At 56.2% G+C, this 15,995-nt stretch overlaps 1 protein-coding gene across 1 annotated transcript in view; it reads left to right on the top strand.

Annotated features, from left to right (window-relative positions):
- The window catches only part of GRIK3 (glutamate ionotropic receptor kainate type subunit 3), a 243,833-nt gene that overhangs the window by 171,612 nt on the left and 56,226 nt on the right, over window positions 1–15,995 (top strand). The window contains exons 5-7 of the mRNA XM_004704958.2: window positions 1,484–1,537; window positions 10,734–10,907; window positions 11,446–11,589. Of these exons, the coding sequence (XP_004705015.1) occupies window positions 1,484–1,537; window positions 10,734–10,907; window positions 11,446–11,589 (372 nt within the window). The remainder of the gene's footprint in view (window positions 1–1,483; window positions 1,538–10,733; window positions 10,908–11,445; window positions 11,590–15,995) is intronic.

The following is a 15,995-nucleotide window of genomic DNA, read 5'->3' on the forward strand; positions in this document are numbered from 1 at the left end:
GTGTGTGTGTGTGTGTGTGTGTGAAATCCCAGTGGCAACCACCAGACCAGCAGGTAGGCACCCTTGTTGTGCCCAGCTCACAGATGAAGAAACTGAGGCTCACGGGGAAAGAAACAGGCCCGTGGTCATCCAGCTGCCCAGCCAGTGACGTCGGTGCTTACCACCCCCAGGTCTGTCTGGTTGGAAAACGTCCCGGGTCAAAGGCAGAGAGAACGGTCCTGCAGCCCGCTGCCCAGCACGGGGCTCCCTAAGGGTGCGCCGGGACGCAGGGGGCTGGGGCCCCAGAGGTCTTGTGGGTCCAGCATTTATTTTGAGGACCTCGAACCCATCGTAGTCATGATTAGTATGACAGATGATGACACATAAAATGCTTACAACCTGTGCAACGTCAGCCTCACCGTAGAACGGCCCCAGTCCTGGTGCTGATTGGATCTGATGAATATGAATATGTTTTTTAGAATATGGTTTTCTTTGTAACGGTGATCTCTGCAAACAAAGGGGGATGTGCGTGTGTGTATCCAGATAAATGAGTAAGGCTAACATCTTTAAAGAGAGAGACAGCAGGGTCCCAGCCTCAAACCCTTCCCAATTCCTTGCCCATCAGATCTCCACAGTGGTCTGAGTGGCTGTTAAAGAAAGAGAGGTAAAACTGAGCCAGACCTGGATTCTTTAGCGACGTACGAGTTCTTTTCAAAATAAAAGAACCACTTCCCTGACAGCCGGGGTCAGCCAGGGCCCAGGGAGCAGGGGTGTGTGTGCGTGTGGAGGAGGCTCCGACTGAGCACAGACACTCCCCTGTGGGCCTAGCGGGGAGCAGGGGTGCCTGGAGCCAGGACGGTGAGCTGGGCTGGCTCAAGTCCTGGATTTTTGGGAAGGCATCTCCTGGCTGAGGGCAGGTCACCGTCTCAGTGTGTGGCCCCTCCAGAGAAGCTTCCTGAGAGCCAGACATCAGATGAAATGTCAGCAGCTCCAGAAGGGAGCCTGGGGGAGGGGAGGGTGGCGTCCCGGCGGGGCAGCGAGTTTATGCCAAGAGGGGAGGACAAGGAGGGTGAGCATGGTCACCCCACAAAGCGTGTGATCGGGGCCACTAAGCTGCACATGTGGACACGGAGCTGGCAGGTGTTTCACCGTGTGTCCCTTCAATCCCAACCAAAAACAAAAAAAAACGGAAATTGTTTCACAGAGAGTGAGGGAGAAAAGGCGGCGTCATGAGCTTCACATATAAATCAAGAACCCAACTTGGGAAGAAAAAAAATAAAACAGACAGCAATCGGGGTACACCTCCCCCCCATCTCCCTGGGTCGAAATCTGCCTTTCGGTATGTCCCAGGGGCCAACTCCATTACCTGCCAGCCAAACTCTTCAGAGGGGGCCCCAAAGAGCACCCACCTGAGCAGCTCCTGCCCTCCGTGCTGCCAGCCTTGTCCTTCCGCAGGGGCCTGGGGCAGGGGTCTCTGCAGTCCTGACACGCTGCTTCTTTACAGGCCATGGCCATGGGCATGATGACGGAGTACTACCACTTCATCTTTACCACACTGGTACGTGCCCTGGGCCCAGGCTCGGGAGGGAGGGAGGGAGAGAGGGTGGGCGGGCACCCTAGCAGCTGGAAGGTCAGGCTTCCTGCCTGCCCCACCCCAGCGGGAGGGGGTTGTGGTTGGACGTCCTTCCCAAGGCTGCAGACGGGGATTCAAGGGAAAGGCTCAAAGATGCCTCGGGACCCACTCGTTTCTGAGCCTCGACTTCAGGGTGATTGCGAGCCTAGACTCCGGATCCAATGTGCTCACAGGCCTGTCCAGGTCCCTAACCCTCCCACCTGTGGTGTCTTCCTCCGTAAATTAGGATGCGGACGGCTCTGCCCCGTGGGATTGTCAGGAGGATCCCGTGAGTCCACAGCACTCTGAGAGCAGTGCCTGGCACGCAGAGAGAAGTGGACCCGGGTGCCACTCTTACCCAAAGTCCCCAGCATCCCCTTGGCTGCTGGCCCATGCGGCCCCACTCAGGTCACAGACCTGGGCAGCTACAGGAAGGGCCACATTGGACTCCTGTGACATCCACACTGAAGTGTGGCCCTGTGCTCAGCCCAGCCGACCCACCTGTCCAGACTGAGAGTATGTAGGGCCACATAAAGCCCACCCCACCAGGATGATGATCTATGGCCTGAGATCAGCAGGAAAAAAGAGCTCCCCGGACTGAGGGGGCCAACACCCAGCCTCTATCTTGGAGCTGGACACCCAAGGGCCCGGGGAAGTGGCCTCACTAACCTGTAAGCCAGCTTCCTGCAAAGTTAACCAGGACGTCCGGCAGGCTTTTGTGTCCCACCCACTCTTCCTTCATCCAGGGCACTGTTCTGCTCCCAGAGCTCCAGGACCTGCCTTCTGGGTGTTCCCACCCCCTCTGGGCTTCACCCCTATGTCTATCTCCAATACAGCAAGCCTGAGCTGTCACCGGCCTGGACAGCCACCCGAGGGGCTCAGCGGAGGGAGCTTGCAGCGGGACAGGCAGGAGTCGGGATGTCGGAGGCAGGCTATCTGGAAAAGCAGATGCTTGAATGAGACCTTGCAGGATCCCTAGGTGCTCACCAAGGAGAGAGGCTGGCAGGACACTGCACAGAGAGCAATGTCCACGCATAAGCAAAGGCCAAGAGGCAGGGGAGCTGCCCAGTGGTGTTCTGGATTCACTGCGTCCTTCTCCCCCCAGCTCCACCACGCTAGGAGTTCAAAGCGGTGGGAGTATCTAGCCCACCTAAACCAGCCAATGCTATAAACGAGAGCCCCCCACCCGCACCCTGAGAGCCAGTTGTTAGACATGTCCCAGCGTGTGCCCCTATCTGTGTGCCCACTCACTGCATCCTATGCCCACGGCCACCCCAGGGTCTCTCAATCCAGGGTGCAGGCTTCAGGAGGGACCTGCTAGGAACCACATTAGTAGAAAGAGATCCAGGAAGCTGGCGAATGAGACCAGGCACCCCCTTGGCCTAAGTCCCTTCTGGCTCTGCCTGCCTGTGCCAGCCTGATCCTGCCATGCCATGCCACACCCTGCGGAGTCTCTGGAGGCCAGACCTCCTCCTGGGCCACCTCCATTCAGAGCTAGGACTGACAGTGACACTCGCTGAAGTCTGGGTTCAGAGAGATAGTTGGGGGGTGGGGGGTGGGGGGGTGTTGCCCTCCCAGGGACAGCTATGGGTGAGCCTGGGGCAGCCAGTCGGGCAGACCATGTCGTCCAGCGGCACTAGGCCTTGCAGCCCCGTGAGGCGTGTGCAGACAAGGCGGGCCTGCCTGCTCCCTCAGCTCTGAGCTTTGCCCATAGGCCTCCGCTGCCTCTTCAGCAAAAGGGAATCCCTGTGTCGCTGGGCTTCAGGGCCTCCAATCCCTTCTTTTCCTGCCTTTGGTGGGAGGAGCAGCACACTCTAGCCCAAAGTCATGGGGGGGGTAAGGGGCAGAGACGGGTGGTCAGGATGCGCCCGCAGGGCCATGTCATTAGTAGGGCCGAATGCACTGGTGCCGGCTAGCTGCCGTGAGCCATGCTTGGCACTCAGGAAGTCCCATGGAAGTGCTGTATAAGCGAGCTGAATGACTCCCGCTTGTTCCCTGTGTGGCTGGCATACCCCATCTCATTCAGAATTCAGAATGGCTTTCCAAGGGCACTAGGATAAGGTGACCAGACGTCCCGCTTTTGGCGGGACAGTCCCGATTTTTAACAATTTTCCCCGCGTCCGCAGCGTTTTCAAACAGTCCCGATTTTTGGAAAGAATGCACGACAAGCTAGGTTATATGGTTTTCGGCTGCCATGTGGCTATTTCGCCAGGATATGAGTTTTATCAATGGTGTCCCGCTTTACCAATGGTAAAATCTGGCCACCTTACCCTAGAACTGCCCCTGGTTTTGTGCAGACATGGAAACCAAGACTGAGCAATCGCCCCACCGGACAAAGGGCAAACTCACTGCCTTCAAATCAGTGACAGCTCGTAGCGACCCTACGGGGAGGTTAGCACTGGCCCTGTGAGTTTCCAAGACTGGCACTGTCACAAGAGTGGAAAGCCCCGTCTTTCTCCCGAGGAGCTGCTGAGGGTTCCGAACTACGGACACGTAACTACCACGCCACCCAGGCCCCTTCCTCCAGCCTGCCTTCCAGCTCCAGGACTGCCCCCGCCCCACCCCCCTGAACCCGGCCCGGCCCTGCTGCCTCGGGCCTTGGTCTTGAAAGCCTGCCTCTTTCTGGGTCTGCGTGCCCGCTGGTCACTTGTGGCTGTATTTTCCCAAAAGGGCAATGGCACTTGGCACGTGTCGCCTTCCCTTCTGGACCCTCACGTCACTAACGCTTCTACCTCAAACACCTCCAAACTTGCCTCTCCCACGCAGAGGACGTTCTAATTACCCTGCTGCCATTATCTTTTCCAGCCAGCTTTGGGCCTTCCCCAGCTAACCCCGCGTTAATCAGCCCCAGCTGAGACCCTGTTACATGTCATGTGTAGGTAGAAGCCTGGAGGTGAAAAAGGCATTATAATAAATTAATAGATAAGCAATCACAATTAATGCCACTTCCCGGCAATAACAGTTATATCATGGGAAAGATATTTTCATCTGTCATTCCTTAAGGCGATGTTTTCTGAGCTGCAGCTTCTACCCAGTCAGACCCATGGGGTGCTAATGAATTAGTCTATTATGTTAGGCTGAATGTTTCTAAAAGGTCCCTCGTCGATACTGAATTCAATGTGTCAACATTTGGCATCGAGAACTGCAACTTTTTGCCAAGCGGCAAGGCTGTGCACAGTTCACTGTGTACTGCACGCGGGGTCCTGGCCCAGGGCGGTGTGGACACGGAGCTGGAGCCAGACAGGGAGACCTCGTCGCCAGCTCTCTGCTCGCTGCCCTCGTGTCTCGGGGGCGGGGTCACTCTGTGCCCTATACCACTTGGCAGCTAATCCCAGGCCCTAAGAGGACAGGGAGGGGAGAGAACCACCCGCCCCCCTAGCACTGCCACCCTGTCGCGCCCACTCCCAGGCGAGAATGGGCTGCAGTCTCTGTGTCCGTCTCAACGGGCCAAATACCACATCTGGGTGCTGCAGGTGTCACCAAAGCCCACCCCACTGCCGCCAGAGGAGATGCCACCCTTCACTCTGAGTCCGAGCAGCCTCTGGTCCCAGAGGAGCGGTCAACTGAGCCACCAAGGTCTTGGGCAGCCCAAGGCTTTGGCATCTGTGGGGTCAGAGATAGTAAGTAGATCAGCATGTCCCAGGAGACGGCTGGAGCTCTGTGCAGACGGAGGGTCGGCAGGGTGCCCGCTGGACACAGGCCGGCCCCATACGTGCATGTAACGCTCTGCTAAACAAAAGGGCCAGTGCCGCCACGCCAGCCTCCTCTGAAGGCTGTTTGTCTCTGGAGCGGTCCCCTTAGACTTCATCCCCAAACCAGGCAAGAGAGGAGGCTCTTCCTGGTGATGGTTAGGTGCCTCAGGGTGCTACTCAGGTGACAGGCATATAGGCCCAGGGACTAAAGGGAAGAGTGTCGTCATTTACTGGGGTGAGAGCCAGGACCAGAACAGAAGCACTGCTGTGGGTCTCTTTTGTTGTGAAAGAAGTGACCAGGGGAGGCAGCCTGGAAGAGGTGGCACTTCAGCTGGATTATACAGACTTCACCCGCAGAGGAGAGGTGGAGAAGCCCAGAGCCCAAGAACTGCGCGTGATGGGGGATGGCTACAAGGAACGGGCCTAAAAGGGTCCGTCGTTCCTGGAGGGAAAAGTGGGAAGGGAAGTAAAACCCCTATAAACTGGACCGAGGCCTTTGTACTAGAGTCTGAGAAGCAGTCAGGCGCCATTGGGGTCTTTTAAGCAGGGGAGTGAGTGGCTGGTATTTCACTTCAGAAAGGTTCCTCCAGTTCCCGTGTGGAGGGCGGGGCATGTGCGAGCTGGGGGGTCTGTGGGTGGGAGGGGCTTCTTCCATCAGTGGAGGTGGGAAGGGCCCAGAGACGGCCTGCCTGGGTGTTTCTATTGCTCCCCAGTTCTCTGTGACTTCCCTGTGAGGGTGTGATATGAACACCCCCCGAATCAGGTTGTAATAGGAATTAGTTAAGTTAGTGAGTAGAAGACTTGTAGAACCAACAAGACACAAAACCAACCGCACTGCCATCGAGTCGATGCCGACGCAGTGTGACCCTATAGGACGCGGCAGAACTGTCCCTGTGGTTTCTGAGACTGCCACTCTTTCCAGGAATAGAGAGCCTCGACTTCCTCCCTCCCAACAGCTGGTGGTTTTGAACTGCTGTCCTTGTAGTTAGCAACCCAACGGGTAATCACTGTGCCACCAGGACTCTCCTGAGGTTTATCGGCAATGTTTTTATGTTGCCAGGAGGGCAAGGCAGAATGGACCCAGCCCAGGCCGGGCCTCTTCAAATAAGCCAGCATGTCCTCTGGGACTGTATCCAGTCATTGTTATGTCTGGTTGGCAGAGAAGGTGGATGATAAAGATTCAGCAAACACTTCCCAAAACCAGACTCACGGCCATCGAGTGAATTCCAACTCACAATGAGCTTACAAGACAGAGAAGGACTGCCTTTGGGGTTCTCAGACTTCAAACATCTGTATGGGAACAGTCTCACTTTTCTCCTGCAGGGCAGTGAGTGGGTTCAAACCACTGACCTTATAATTAGCAGCCCAGTGTGCAACCCACTATGCCACCAGGGCTCCTACAGTAAACTCTTAGGAGTACTCAGTATGCGTTACATACATCTAGTCATTCGCTTCTTCCACGTGACAGCCTTCTATGGTAGGTGCTGTTATCAATGGCGTTGTCAAGCATGTTTCCTTGTCTGGATCTACAATCGATGGTCACAGAAGCAGCAGTCAAGAGATTAGGCAGCACATTGCATTGGGTAAATCCGCTGCCCAAGACCTCTTAAAGTGGTAAAAAGCAAAGCTGTTACTTTGAAGATTTAGGTGCACCCACCCAAGCCATAGTATTCTTAATTGCTTCATTTGCATATGAACATTGGCCATTGAATAAGGAAGACTGAAGAATCAATGCATTTGATTGTAGTGATGTCAAAGATAGTGAACTTTCCAGGGACTGCCCGAAGAACAAACCCGTCCTGGAAGCAGTACAGCCGGAACCGCCTTGGAAGTGAGAATGGTGACACTTGGTCTCACGTACTTGGGGCATGTTGTCAGAAGAGACCAGGCCTGGGAAAAGGATGTCAAGCTTGGTCAAGGAGAGGGGCAGTGAAAAAGAGAACAGGCCCAGACAAGGTGGATTGACGCAGAGGCTACAAGCATGGGCTCCGACCTCAGAACCATTGTGCGGATGGCGCGGGCCAGGCAGTGTTTGCTTTATGACACCCAGGCTTGCTCTCTGAGTTGGAGCCAACTGGAGGCAGCAGACAACACTACGTGTAGCCGTACCCATTTTGTAGATGGGAAGATAGAGGTGAGGATCGTCACCAGGCTTGCTCTCTGAGTTGGAGCCGACTGGAGGCAGTGGACAACACTACGTATAGTCGTACCCATTTTGTAGATGGGAAGATAGAGGTGAGGATCGGCACTGAGACTTCTCAAAACACACAGATGACCCCACCTCTCTGGACTCGGAATCAGAATATCGGTACCTCCCTCCACGGGGAAATCGGGTGTTTATCTTGTGTATGACAACCGCTGAGACAGAGTTTGTAAGTAAGACAAACAGTCACACAAACTCGACCCAAACATCGCTGCCATCAAGCCGACTCAACATGCTCAGCTGGTAATTGGAAGGTGGACGTAGTGACGCGGTAGGACAAGGTACAGCTGGCCCCTGTGCGTTTCCGAGGCTGGAGATCTTTATGGGAGTAGGCTAGTAACTGCTTAACAGCCTGAAACAAGCAGCCCTCTGGAGGGAAGAAGGAAAACCCTGATTTGTAGACATTGCCAATTTCCCTCGTGTAAATATCCTCAGCCTTGTCAGGCTGCCCAGGCAGTGCTACTGAACACAGAGTTGGGAGTGGTGCCGACAGTGGCTGTCCCCGACCAGGGTGAGCTTTGCTCCGGCACATGGTGGCACAGACCCGGGTACACATCCTGGGTACAACCGGATGGCTTCACTCCCCTGGCCCCACGTCTTCCTCTGAATGTTACAGTCGACAAAACCAAACTGACTGCCCTCGGTGTTTCTGAGACTGTAACTCTTCCCGGGAGTAGAAAGCCTGGTCTTCCTCCCTCCCACGCCCACGAGGGTTTCAAACTGCCGACCTCGTGTTAGCATCACAAGGCACAGCCGTGAAGCACTAGAGCTCCTCTCAACGCGCCCAGCTGTCCTGGTGGGGCTGCAGGGAAGCGTTGACTCTCCGTGGGAGGAGGAGGAGGATGTCTGCTCCTGCCAAGACTGACAGCCTCAGAAGCCCTCTGTCATGTTGCTCTGCGTCGGGGTCAACGCAGTGGCAGTGGACTTGGTGCAGGGTTTTGTCAGGAACAGTACATCCCACGTGCATGGATGAGCATGGCACCCTCCCTCCACCCCCCATGGATTTCTGGGCCATCCCCTAGTCCACTCAGGAGCCCTGATGGTGCAGTGGGTAAAAGCGCTCGGGGCTAAGTGAAAGGTTGGTGGTTCGCACCCACCAGCCACTTCCCCAGAGGAAAATGTGGCACCCTGTTTCTCCCAGGGTTTACAGCGTGGAATCCCCGCGGGGCAGTCCTGTGCTGCCCTTACAGGGTCCCTGGGAGTTAGGATGGACGCGATGGCCATGAGTTTGTTTATTTTTGTCTGCTGTTTAGTGTACTTAGTGGGGATCCCTCATCTGCCGAAGGCCCTGCTTCCTGCTCTCATTCCTGCCCCATCCCAAATCCGGACCAGAATCAGAACTATGTGGGGTCAGCTACCATTGAAATGAAACTTTCTAGCCTGGGCTCAAGTCTGTTCCAAACCTTTCCCCTACTCCCCACGGGGAACAAGCCCCGTCTAGCATCACTGGGAACACCTGGGGGCACAGAGACGGTGAGCGATGTGCTCTGTGGGTCCCAGCTTGTATCACCCATCCTCTCCCCAGGAGACACCATGGAGCTAGCAGAAGCTGGAACTGGCATTGGGGTTGGACGTGACTCCTGATGGCTGTAGTCATGGAGACAAGTCCATGAGCCCTCAGTCTCACACTGTCCCAGCAGGGAGTCAGGGTGACGTCAAAGCAGGGGCCCGGGAGAGGGTGGCCTGGGGACCAGGGTGGAAAACAGGTTGGTCGGGGGGCAGAACATCCACAGAGAAGCACAAGATAAGGAGGAGCTCAGATAAGGGCCTTTCGACCCGTTTCTCCATTAGTGGGAGGGGCCAGTCTAGACTGTCAATGCATAATTTTCCAAAAAGGGAAAAGCATAGCTCTCGTGCAAATAGAAAACGGCCCCATGTCAGAGATTTATTCAACTCGTTACAGAGGGAGCCAGTAGGGTGGCAGGGCTGCTCCACAGCGCGTGGGGGAATGGAGCGTTTATAGGAATTTGGGGGGAGGCACACAAAAGAATGCGATGCAAATGGCTGACATCCTTCAGAGCAATAAAACCACACCTTTAGGGTCATTTGCGACTGGACAGAAATCTCCAGGTGAACCCAGAGTCCTGGGCCTTACCCCCGGAGCTGACGGGGACGTGAGACCCAGAGTACCCTCCGCAGACGCAGCTGATCCTTGGGCGGACCTGCTGCCCCAGCGACAGCTTCTCCCTGAAAGGACTTGCTGCTCTCCTGGCCTGGTCCCTGCCAAGTTCTGGACGGTTGGGGCTAACAGGGAAGAGCCAGGGTTTGCTCTTTATGCCGTCTCCTCCTCTGTCATCTCCCTTCAACATGAGACCTGGCTTCTCGCTGCCCCTCTGTGGCCCCCATGCCCTGTTCCTCCTTGCCTCCTGTCCCATTTGCCCACCTGGCCTCAGAGCTGCTGCTGCAGGGAGGGCTGGCGCTGAGCTTTCCTGGCCACTGAGCCCCGTCCTCCTGGACACTGCCCGCTGCCTCAGCCTGGGGGTGACCCAAATCACAGACACTCCTGCCACCTGGTCAGCTGGCCCTGATCAGAGGTGAGGAAGGCCTGTGTGGGCAGAGGGGAGAAAAGAGGGCAGTCGTAGTGCTTGAGCCTAGGCAGGAGAGACCAGTCCAACATGGCCCTCTGGAATGCAGCCACTGGAGGGTGCAAACCATTAACGCTGGTCACTGGAAGGTCGAAGGTTCAAGGCCATTCGGAAGTGCCTTGGAAGAAAGGTCAAGCAAACTGCTCCCCCGAAATCAGTCATTGAAAACCCAGCACTCCTCTGTCATATGGGGAGGGGGACACCCGGAGTTGAGGTCGATTCAAGGTCAGCTGGTCTTTGGGGGTCGGGGTTAGAATATTCCTTTCCACCTCCTCTGGGTTTCTGGGGGATGGATGCCCAGACCCAACACCCTCTGTCTTCCCCAAGTGGACCCTGCCTGTCAGAGAAATGAGCATGGGCCAGCTGCTCGGTGTGCGAGGCGGGGTGCTTGATGTGAATGCTGTCCAAGAGGTAGCATCCCGTTGTGTAGATGCAGGAAGAAGGCTGGGTGGTCTGCCCAAGGCTCTGCCACAGACATCTGGGCTCAGGTGTCAGGCAGACCAGAGTTCAAGTTGGACTCTCAGTTCAGGGCTCCCATCCCACTCCAAGTCCCCTCTCCTCCCACTGAGCTCCACCCTGGGGGGATGATCTGGACCAGTGCAGGAGGGGCAGGAGCTGGCCCTCTGGGGCTTGACCTTCACTGACGCCACTCCCTCTTCTAGGATCTCTATGCCTTAGACCTGGAGCCCTACCGCTACTCTGGGGTGAACCTGACGGGCTTCCGCATCCTCAACGTGGACAACCCCCACGTCATGGCCATCGTGGAGAAGTGGTCCATGGAGCGGCTGCAGGCAGCCCCGAGAGCCGAGTCGGGCCTGCTAGATGGAGTGATGATGGTACAGCCAGCCAGCCGGGACAGGGAGGCTCCCCTGCTCCTTCCTGTCCCCATCTTCCTTCCCCACTTCTTCCTCCCCACTCTCCTCCCCACCCCACACACCCTTCTTAAGATGGGCCGTGTGTCAGCTCTACCTTAGACACAGCCCGTCTCTCAAAGCCCCCTGGGGTGGGCCGCAGGTGTGTGAGTGGTGGGTCAGAGGCAGGCCTGTGAAGACGGGGAGGAGTTTCTGGGCAGGTGACCCAGCCTGTGTGCAAGAAAAGCCTGTGTGATTGATCAGGCAGTAGAGAGCTGCGTGGGGTGAGGGGACGGGGCGGGCCAGGCCGCAGAGGGTGTAAGTGTCACTGGGCTGGCCCAAGTGCTGACCTCACAGCAGAAGCGTGGGCAGGGTCACCTCTAGGGCCTCAGGCTGGTTCCCTCATCCGGACCCCATGTGCCCGTGGTGGGCAGGAAGAGACACAGGGCAGGGGCGTCGAGGAGAAGGGCGGGGGGTGGGGGGTGGCTCAGTAGCCACTCCCAGCACTGGCCCTCCCCTCCAGACGGATGCAGCCTTACTCTACGACGCCGTCCACATCGTGTCTGTGTGCTACCAGCGGGCGCCCCAGATGACCGTCAACTCCCTGCAGTGCCATCGCCACAAGGCCTGGCGCTTCGGTGGCCGGTTCATGAACTTCATCAAGGAGGTGAGTGCCCCACCGGGACAGTCGGTGCCACAGAGCTATCCTGGCCCTGACTGCCATCCACAGGGCCTTCAGCAAGTTGCCTCGGTGTCCTTGGGTGACACGGCTGGATCCGAGCAAGCCCACGGGTGAATAAGAGGCTCGTAGGAGGCACTTGTGTGGTGGCCAGCATTGTCACGGGGTGCAGGAGGGACTTGATAGTTCAACAAATGGGGGCTTTGCTTCCCAGCTGCGCAAGCTGGAGAGCCTTACTAGGCCTTGATTGCCTCATCTGTGAAATGGGGTTCAAGCCTGATGGGTGGGGCACTGGGGGATAAAATGAGACCCCCACAAGAAAAGTGCTCAGCTCAGGGTCCAGGGCAAAGGTGGCTCAGTAAAGAATCAGCCCACAAACATATCTTCCTGGCCTCCACCCACTGGACAGTTTCCCAGTCAGGGTGCTTACTATACTCAGCTCTCCTGGTGCCATGGCAACTGTGGAGACTCCCCAGGCATCCAGCCGATGTCAGAGAACAGAGAGCCTGTGGAGGAAGTGGTCACGGAAAAACAGTGCCGGCATCTCATTTCAAAGGACTCTCCAGCTACCTGGAGCCCTGATGGCACAGTGGGTTGGCTTGTTAACCACAAGGTCAGCCAAGTTCAAAACCACCAGCCACTCCTCCGGAGAAAGATGATGGAGACCCCCGGGGCCAGCTTTACTCTGCCCTGAGGGCTCCCTGAATCAGAATCAGCTCAATGGCCATGCATTTAGCCATTTTCTCTGTCTGCCACTGTCCTTGTAAGCTACAGACAGCAGGATTCAGTATTCCTCCTTCACCACGGGGGTGGTAAGGCCTGTTAAGTGGGCATCCTGGCTCCACCGCACCTCATCTGTGGGTGACTTTGGGTGAGCGGATTGGCTCTGAGCCTCAGCTTTCTCAACAGTGAAACAAGAGTTGCAAGAGTACCTGCAGGACAAAACTGTGCCCCAGAAAATGTGGGGGATGCAGAGCCAGGAGGAAAAAGCACTGGGCGGAGTTGTCCGAGGTCAGCGGGAGAGCCCACATCCGAGACATCACCGAGGGCAGTTAGGGGCTGCTCTCTTTGCAGACCGCTTGTGTGCCACGCCCAGAAATGATAGGCCATCCACTTGTTCATCAGCCACAAGGGTCAGTCACAACATTTAGCCATGACGGTCCCCGTTCATTGGTGCCTGGGTTTGTTCCATACGGAAGTATGTGTCCGTGTGTCTCTGCGATTGGCGGATGGCTGCAGACAAGCCTTCTCAGGGACTCTCGGGTCTCAGCCTCCGTGGGGCACCTTCCAATGAAAGTAAGGTCTGATCACACAGTCGCTTCTGAGGGGCGTTGCTGGACCAGGGAAATTCAAGATCAGAAGGTAATGGTGACTGGTTCCTAGGGTTCCGCAGGGATGAACTTGACGGGTTTCTTGAAGGGCATGGGAGGGCCACGGGCCTTCTGATGAAGACATTTTAAGAACTTTGAAACCCGCACTGGTCTGGACAAGGTCAGGAAATTTTCACCGAGGGATTTTTTTTTCCTATCGGGACAACGCACCTGCTCATTCTTTAAGGATAACCAGGGCTGTCGTAAGAGAACGTCACTGGGAAATTGTGCCTCACCCACCACTCCGCCACCCCGGTTGGAGCCTGCCCCCTGCATCTCGCATTTTGCCCCTTGAGTAAGGTGACCAGTCGTCCCACTTTTGGCAGGACAGTCCCAATTTTTGGCGGTTTTCAAAAGTCCCGATTTTTGGAAAGAATGCACGACAAGCTAGGGGAACGGTCTATTTGGTTCATATAGACCAAATTTTTAGTCAAGAACTGCCCCCTCCCGGTCAATGGTGTCCTGCTTTAAATCTGGTCACCTTACCCTTGAGACCTTTTATGTGTTCCCCAAACTCAACTCCCCCACCACCCACTGCCATGTGTTGGTTCCGACAAATAGCGAGCCTATATAGGGTCTCCAGGGCTCTGGTCTCTATGGAAACAGAGAGGCTCATCTTTCTCCCTCGGAGCAGCCGTGGGTTTGAACCACCAACCTTGCAATTCAAAGTCCAACCAACGCTTATCCAGCAGGCCCTTCCTAACCGTCAAAAGACAGCAACAGGGAATACAACATACATGTCTGGAGGATGCTAGACTGCTATTTGACTGTGCTGTAAATCAAAGGAGGGCAGAGTTCTTCAGGAGGGTTAGCAAGATGGAAACTGTGCCTTCAGAAGTGTATAGACCAAGATGGAGGGAGTGTTGAGAAATAATCCGTCTGCATGGTGGTGTTTTGTTCAATAGTGGTTTCTGCGATGCTGTGGAAATCTGTTTGATTTGCCCTAGTATTTATTGCATGCCTACTGGGTGTCAGTCACTGGGCTGTGCCCTGGGGACACATTAGGATAAGACAGATGACTCCATGCTCATCGCCTAGGGAGGGGGCGACCAGGAATTCAGGTACTACCCCATCCACATCATCCTGTTTGGAAAGCGAGGCACTTTCGGCAGAAGACCTGACCTCCTTAGACCCAGCGGCAAGGCAGCTTCCCTGGCTTCCTGGGTCTACAGCTGCTGCTTCAGGAAGAAGCCAACAGCAGCTCCTCCCCACCCTTCCAATTAAAAAAAAGACCGTAACGGGAACATTAATAAAACATAGGCTTCAGAGTTTGACACATGCACCTTGGGGTCTGGGCTCCACCTCTGCCTAGCTCCGTGGCCTTAAACAAGTCCCAGCCCATCTCTGAGCATCTGTTTCGTCACCTGGAGAACACCATCCCTCATAGTCACTGTGCGGATTGAGGCTGCCGGTACAGCCCCTTCGCCCTCCGGGAAGAACTTGAGTCCTGTTGTTTAGGGCCCCTTCTCATCCAGCCCATCATTAAGCTGCCCTGACCAAGGCCTGACCGGGCTGGGGGCGGGGTGGTGGTGTCCCTGGCTCATTCTCAGCGGCCTCTGAAGCCCAGCTTCCAGCCACACACACTTCCTGAGCTGCCAGAGGCCTCCATGGGCTCTCCATGGTTCAGGCTTCAACCCTGCTGGCTCCCTCCTGGGGCTCAGCAGGGACTTGGGCTCTTAGCCCTCAGGGTCAGACCAGCGATGATGGGCAAGCGTCCCTCAGTCACCCTTTCCCTGTGCAACTCCGGACGAGCAACCGCACTTCTCGTGACTCAGTTTCCTCCCCGACCACGGGGCTCATGGAAGCCCGTGTGTCTTGGGACTGTCGGCGGGTTGGGGAGTGAGCATGTGCAAGACGCGCTTCGGGCAGTGGCTAGCTCACAGCAGGCGCTCTACCGGGTGGCTGCTCCTGGTTCCATCATTGCCGGCATCGTGACTGTTACCACGATGGCGGCTACTTGTGGGGGCTTTCAGCTGGGGAGGCTCGCCAGGCCAAACTGTTCATGAGGTTTCCCGTTTCCCCACTGCCCCTGGCAACATTGGCGTCTCAGCTGGGACACCCTGATGGAAGTTGCCAAAGAGCTGGTCCCTGTTCACGGTGAGTCCCTGCACAGCAGAAAGGAGCCCCGCCGGGCCCTGCGTTGTCCTTATGGCCGGGTGTGGATCAGACTCGCGTGGCCCAAAGGGTGTTCATGGACTGCTTTCACAAGTACATCGCCAGGCCCTTCTTCTTCGTCTGTCTCTGTCTGGAAGCCGTGCTGAACCTACTTGTCAAGACAAGCGGAGGCCCCAGGAGATGGACAGAGAGAGTTGGCAGGACCAGGAGGAGCAGAAACAGCAGTACCTTGATTAGAGGGAAGCTCCCAGACGAGGTTCAAGGGCTAGCAAGTAGTGCCCAGCAATCGGAGCAGGTCTTTAAAGGGGCATTGAAGAATGTCCGGAATGTATGGCAATTAGCAAATGGGGTCTGGTCACTCCGAGAATTGTTTGTGGACTCCTTGCAGCCTCCTTGGTACTCGGAACCTCTGGTCTCACTTCCTGGTACTGGTTGTCTTTTGTCCTGGCTTGCTTTTGGTCTTGTGGGGGTGTTTAGTCCTTGCTTTCCGCTCCCCTCCAGACACTACGCCTGGCCACAGCAGCTCCCACGTCTCCTCTGGCAGATGGGGGCGGCTGCGCACGAGGCGCACTGACTGAGAATCAAACCCAGTCGCCCTCTGCTCCGAGGGGAGCAGATTTGCCACTGCCCTGGTAGCTCTGTTGGGTAAGCATTGGGCTGCTAACCACATGGTCAGCAGTTCAAACTCACCAGCTGCTCCACGGGAGACACTTGAGGGCAGTGTGCTCCTGTAAAGAGCCACTGCCTTAGAAACCCTGTGTGGGGTCGCTGTGAGGTGGAATGCACTTCATGGTGGTGGGGTGTTTTGATTTCCTCCATCACGAAGGATTCCTGGTGGCACCGGGGTCAGATGCTCCACTCTTAACCACAGCATCGGTGGTTAGATGCTCCACTCTTAACCACAGCATC

This window comes from Echinops telfairi, unplaced genomic scaffold (assembly GCF_000313985.2).
Source record: "Echinops telfairi isolate 266 unplaced genomic scaffold, ASM31398v2 ScPeMD7_7457;HRSCAF=8495, whole genome shotgun sequence".
NCBI lineage: Eukaryota > Metazoa > Chordata > Mammalia > Afrosoricida > Tenrecidae > Echinops > Echinops telfairi.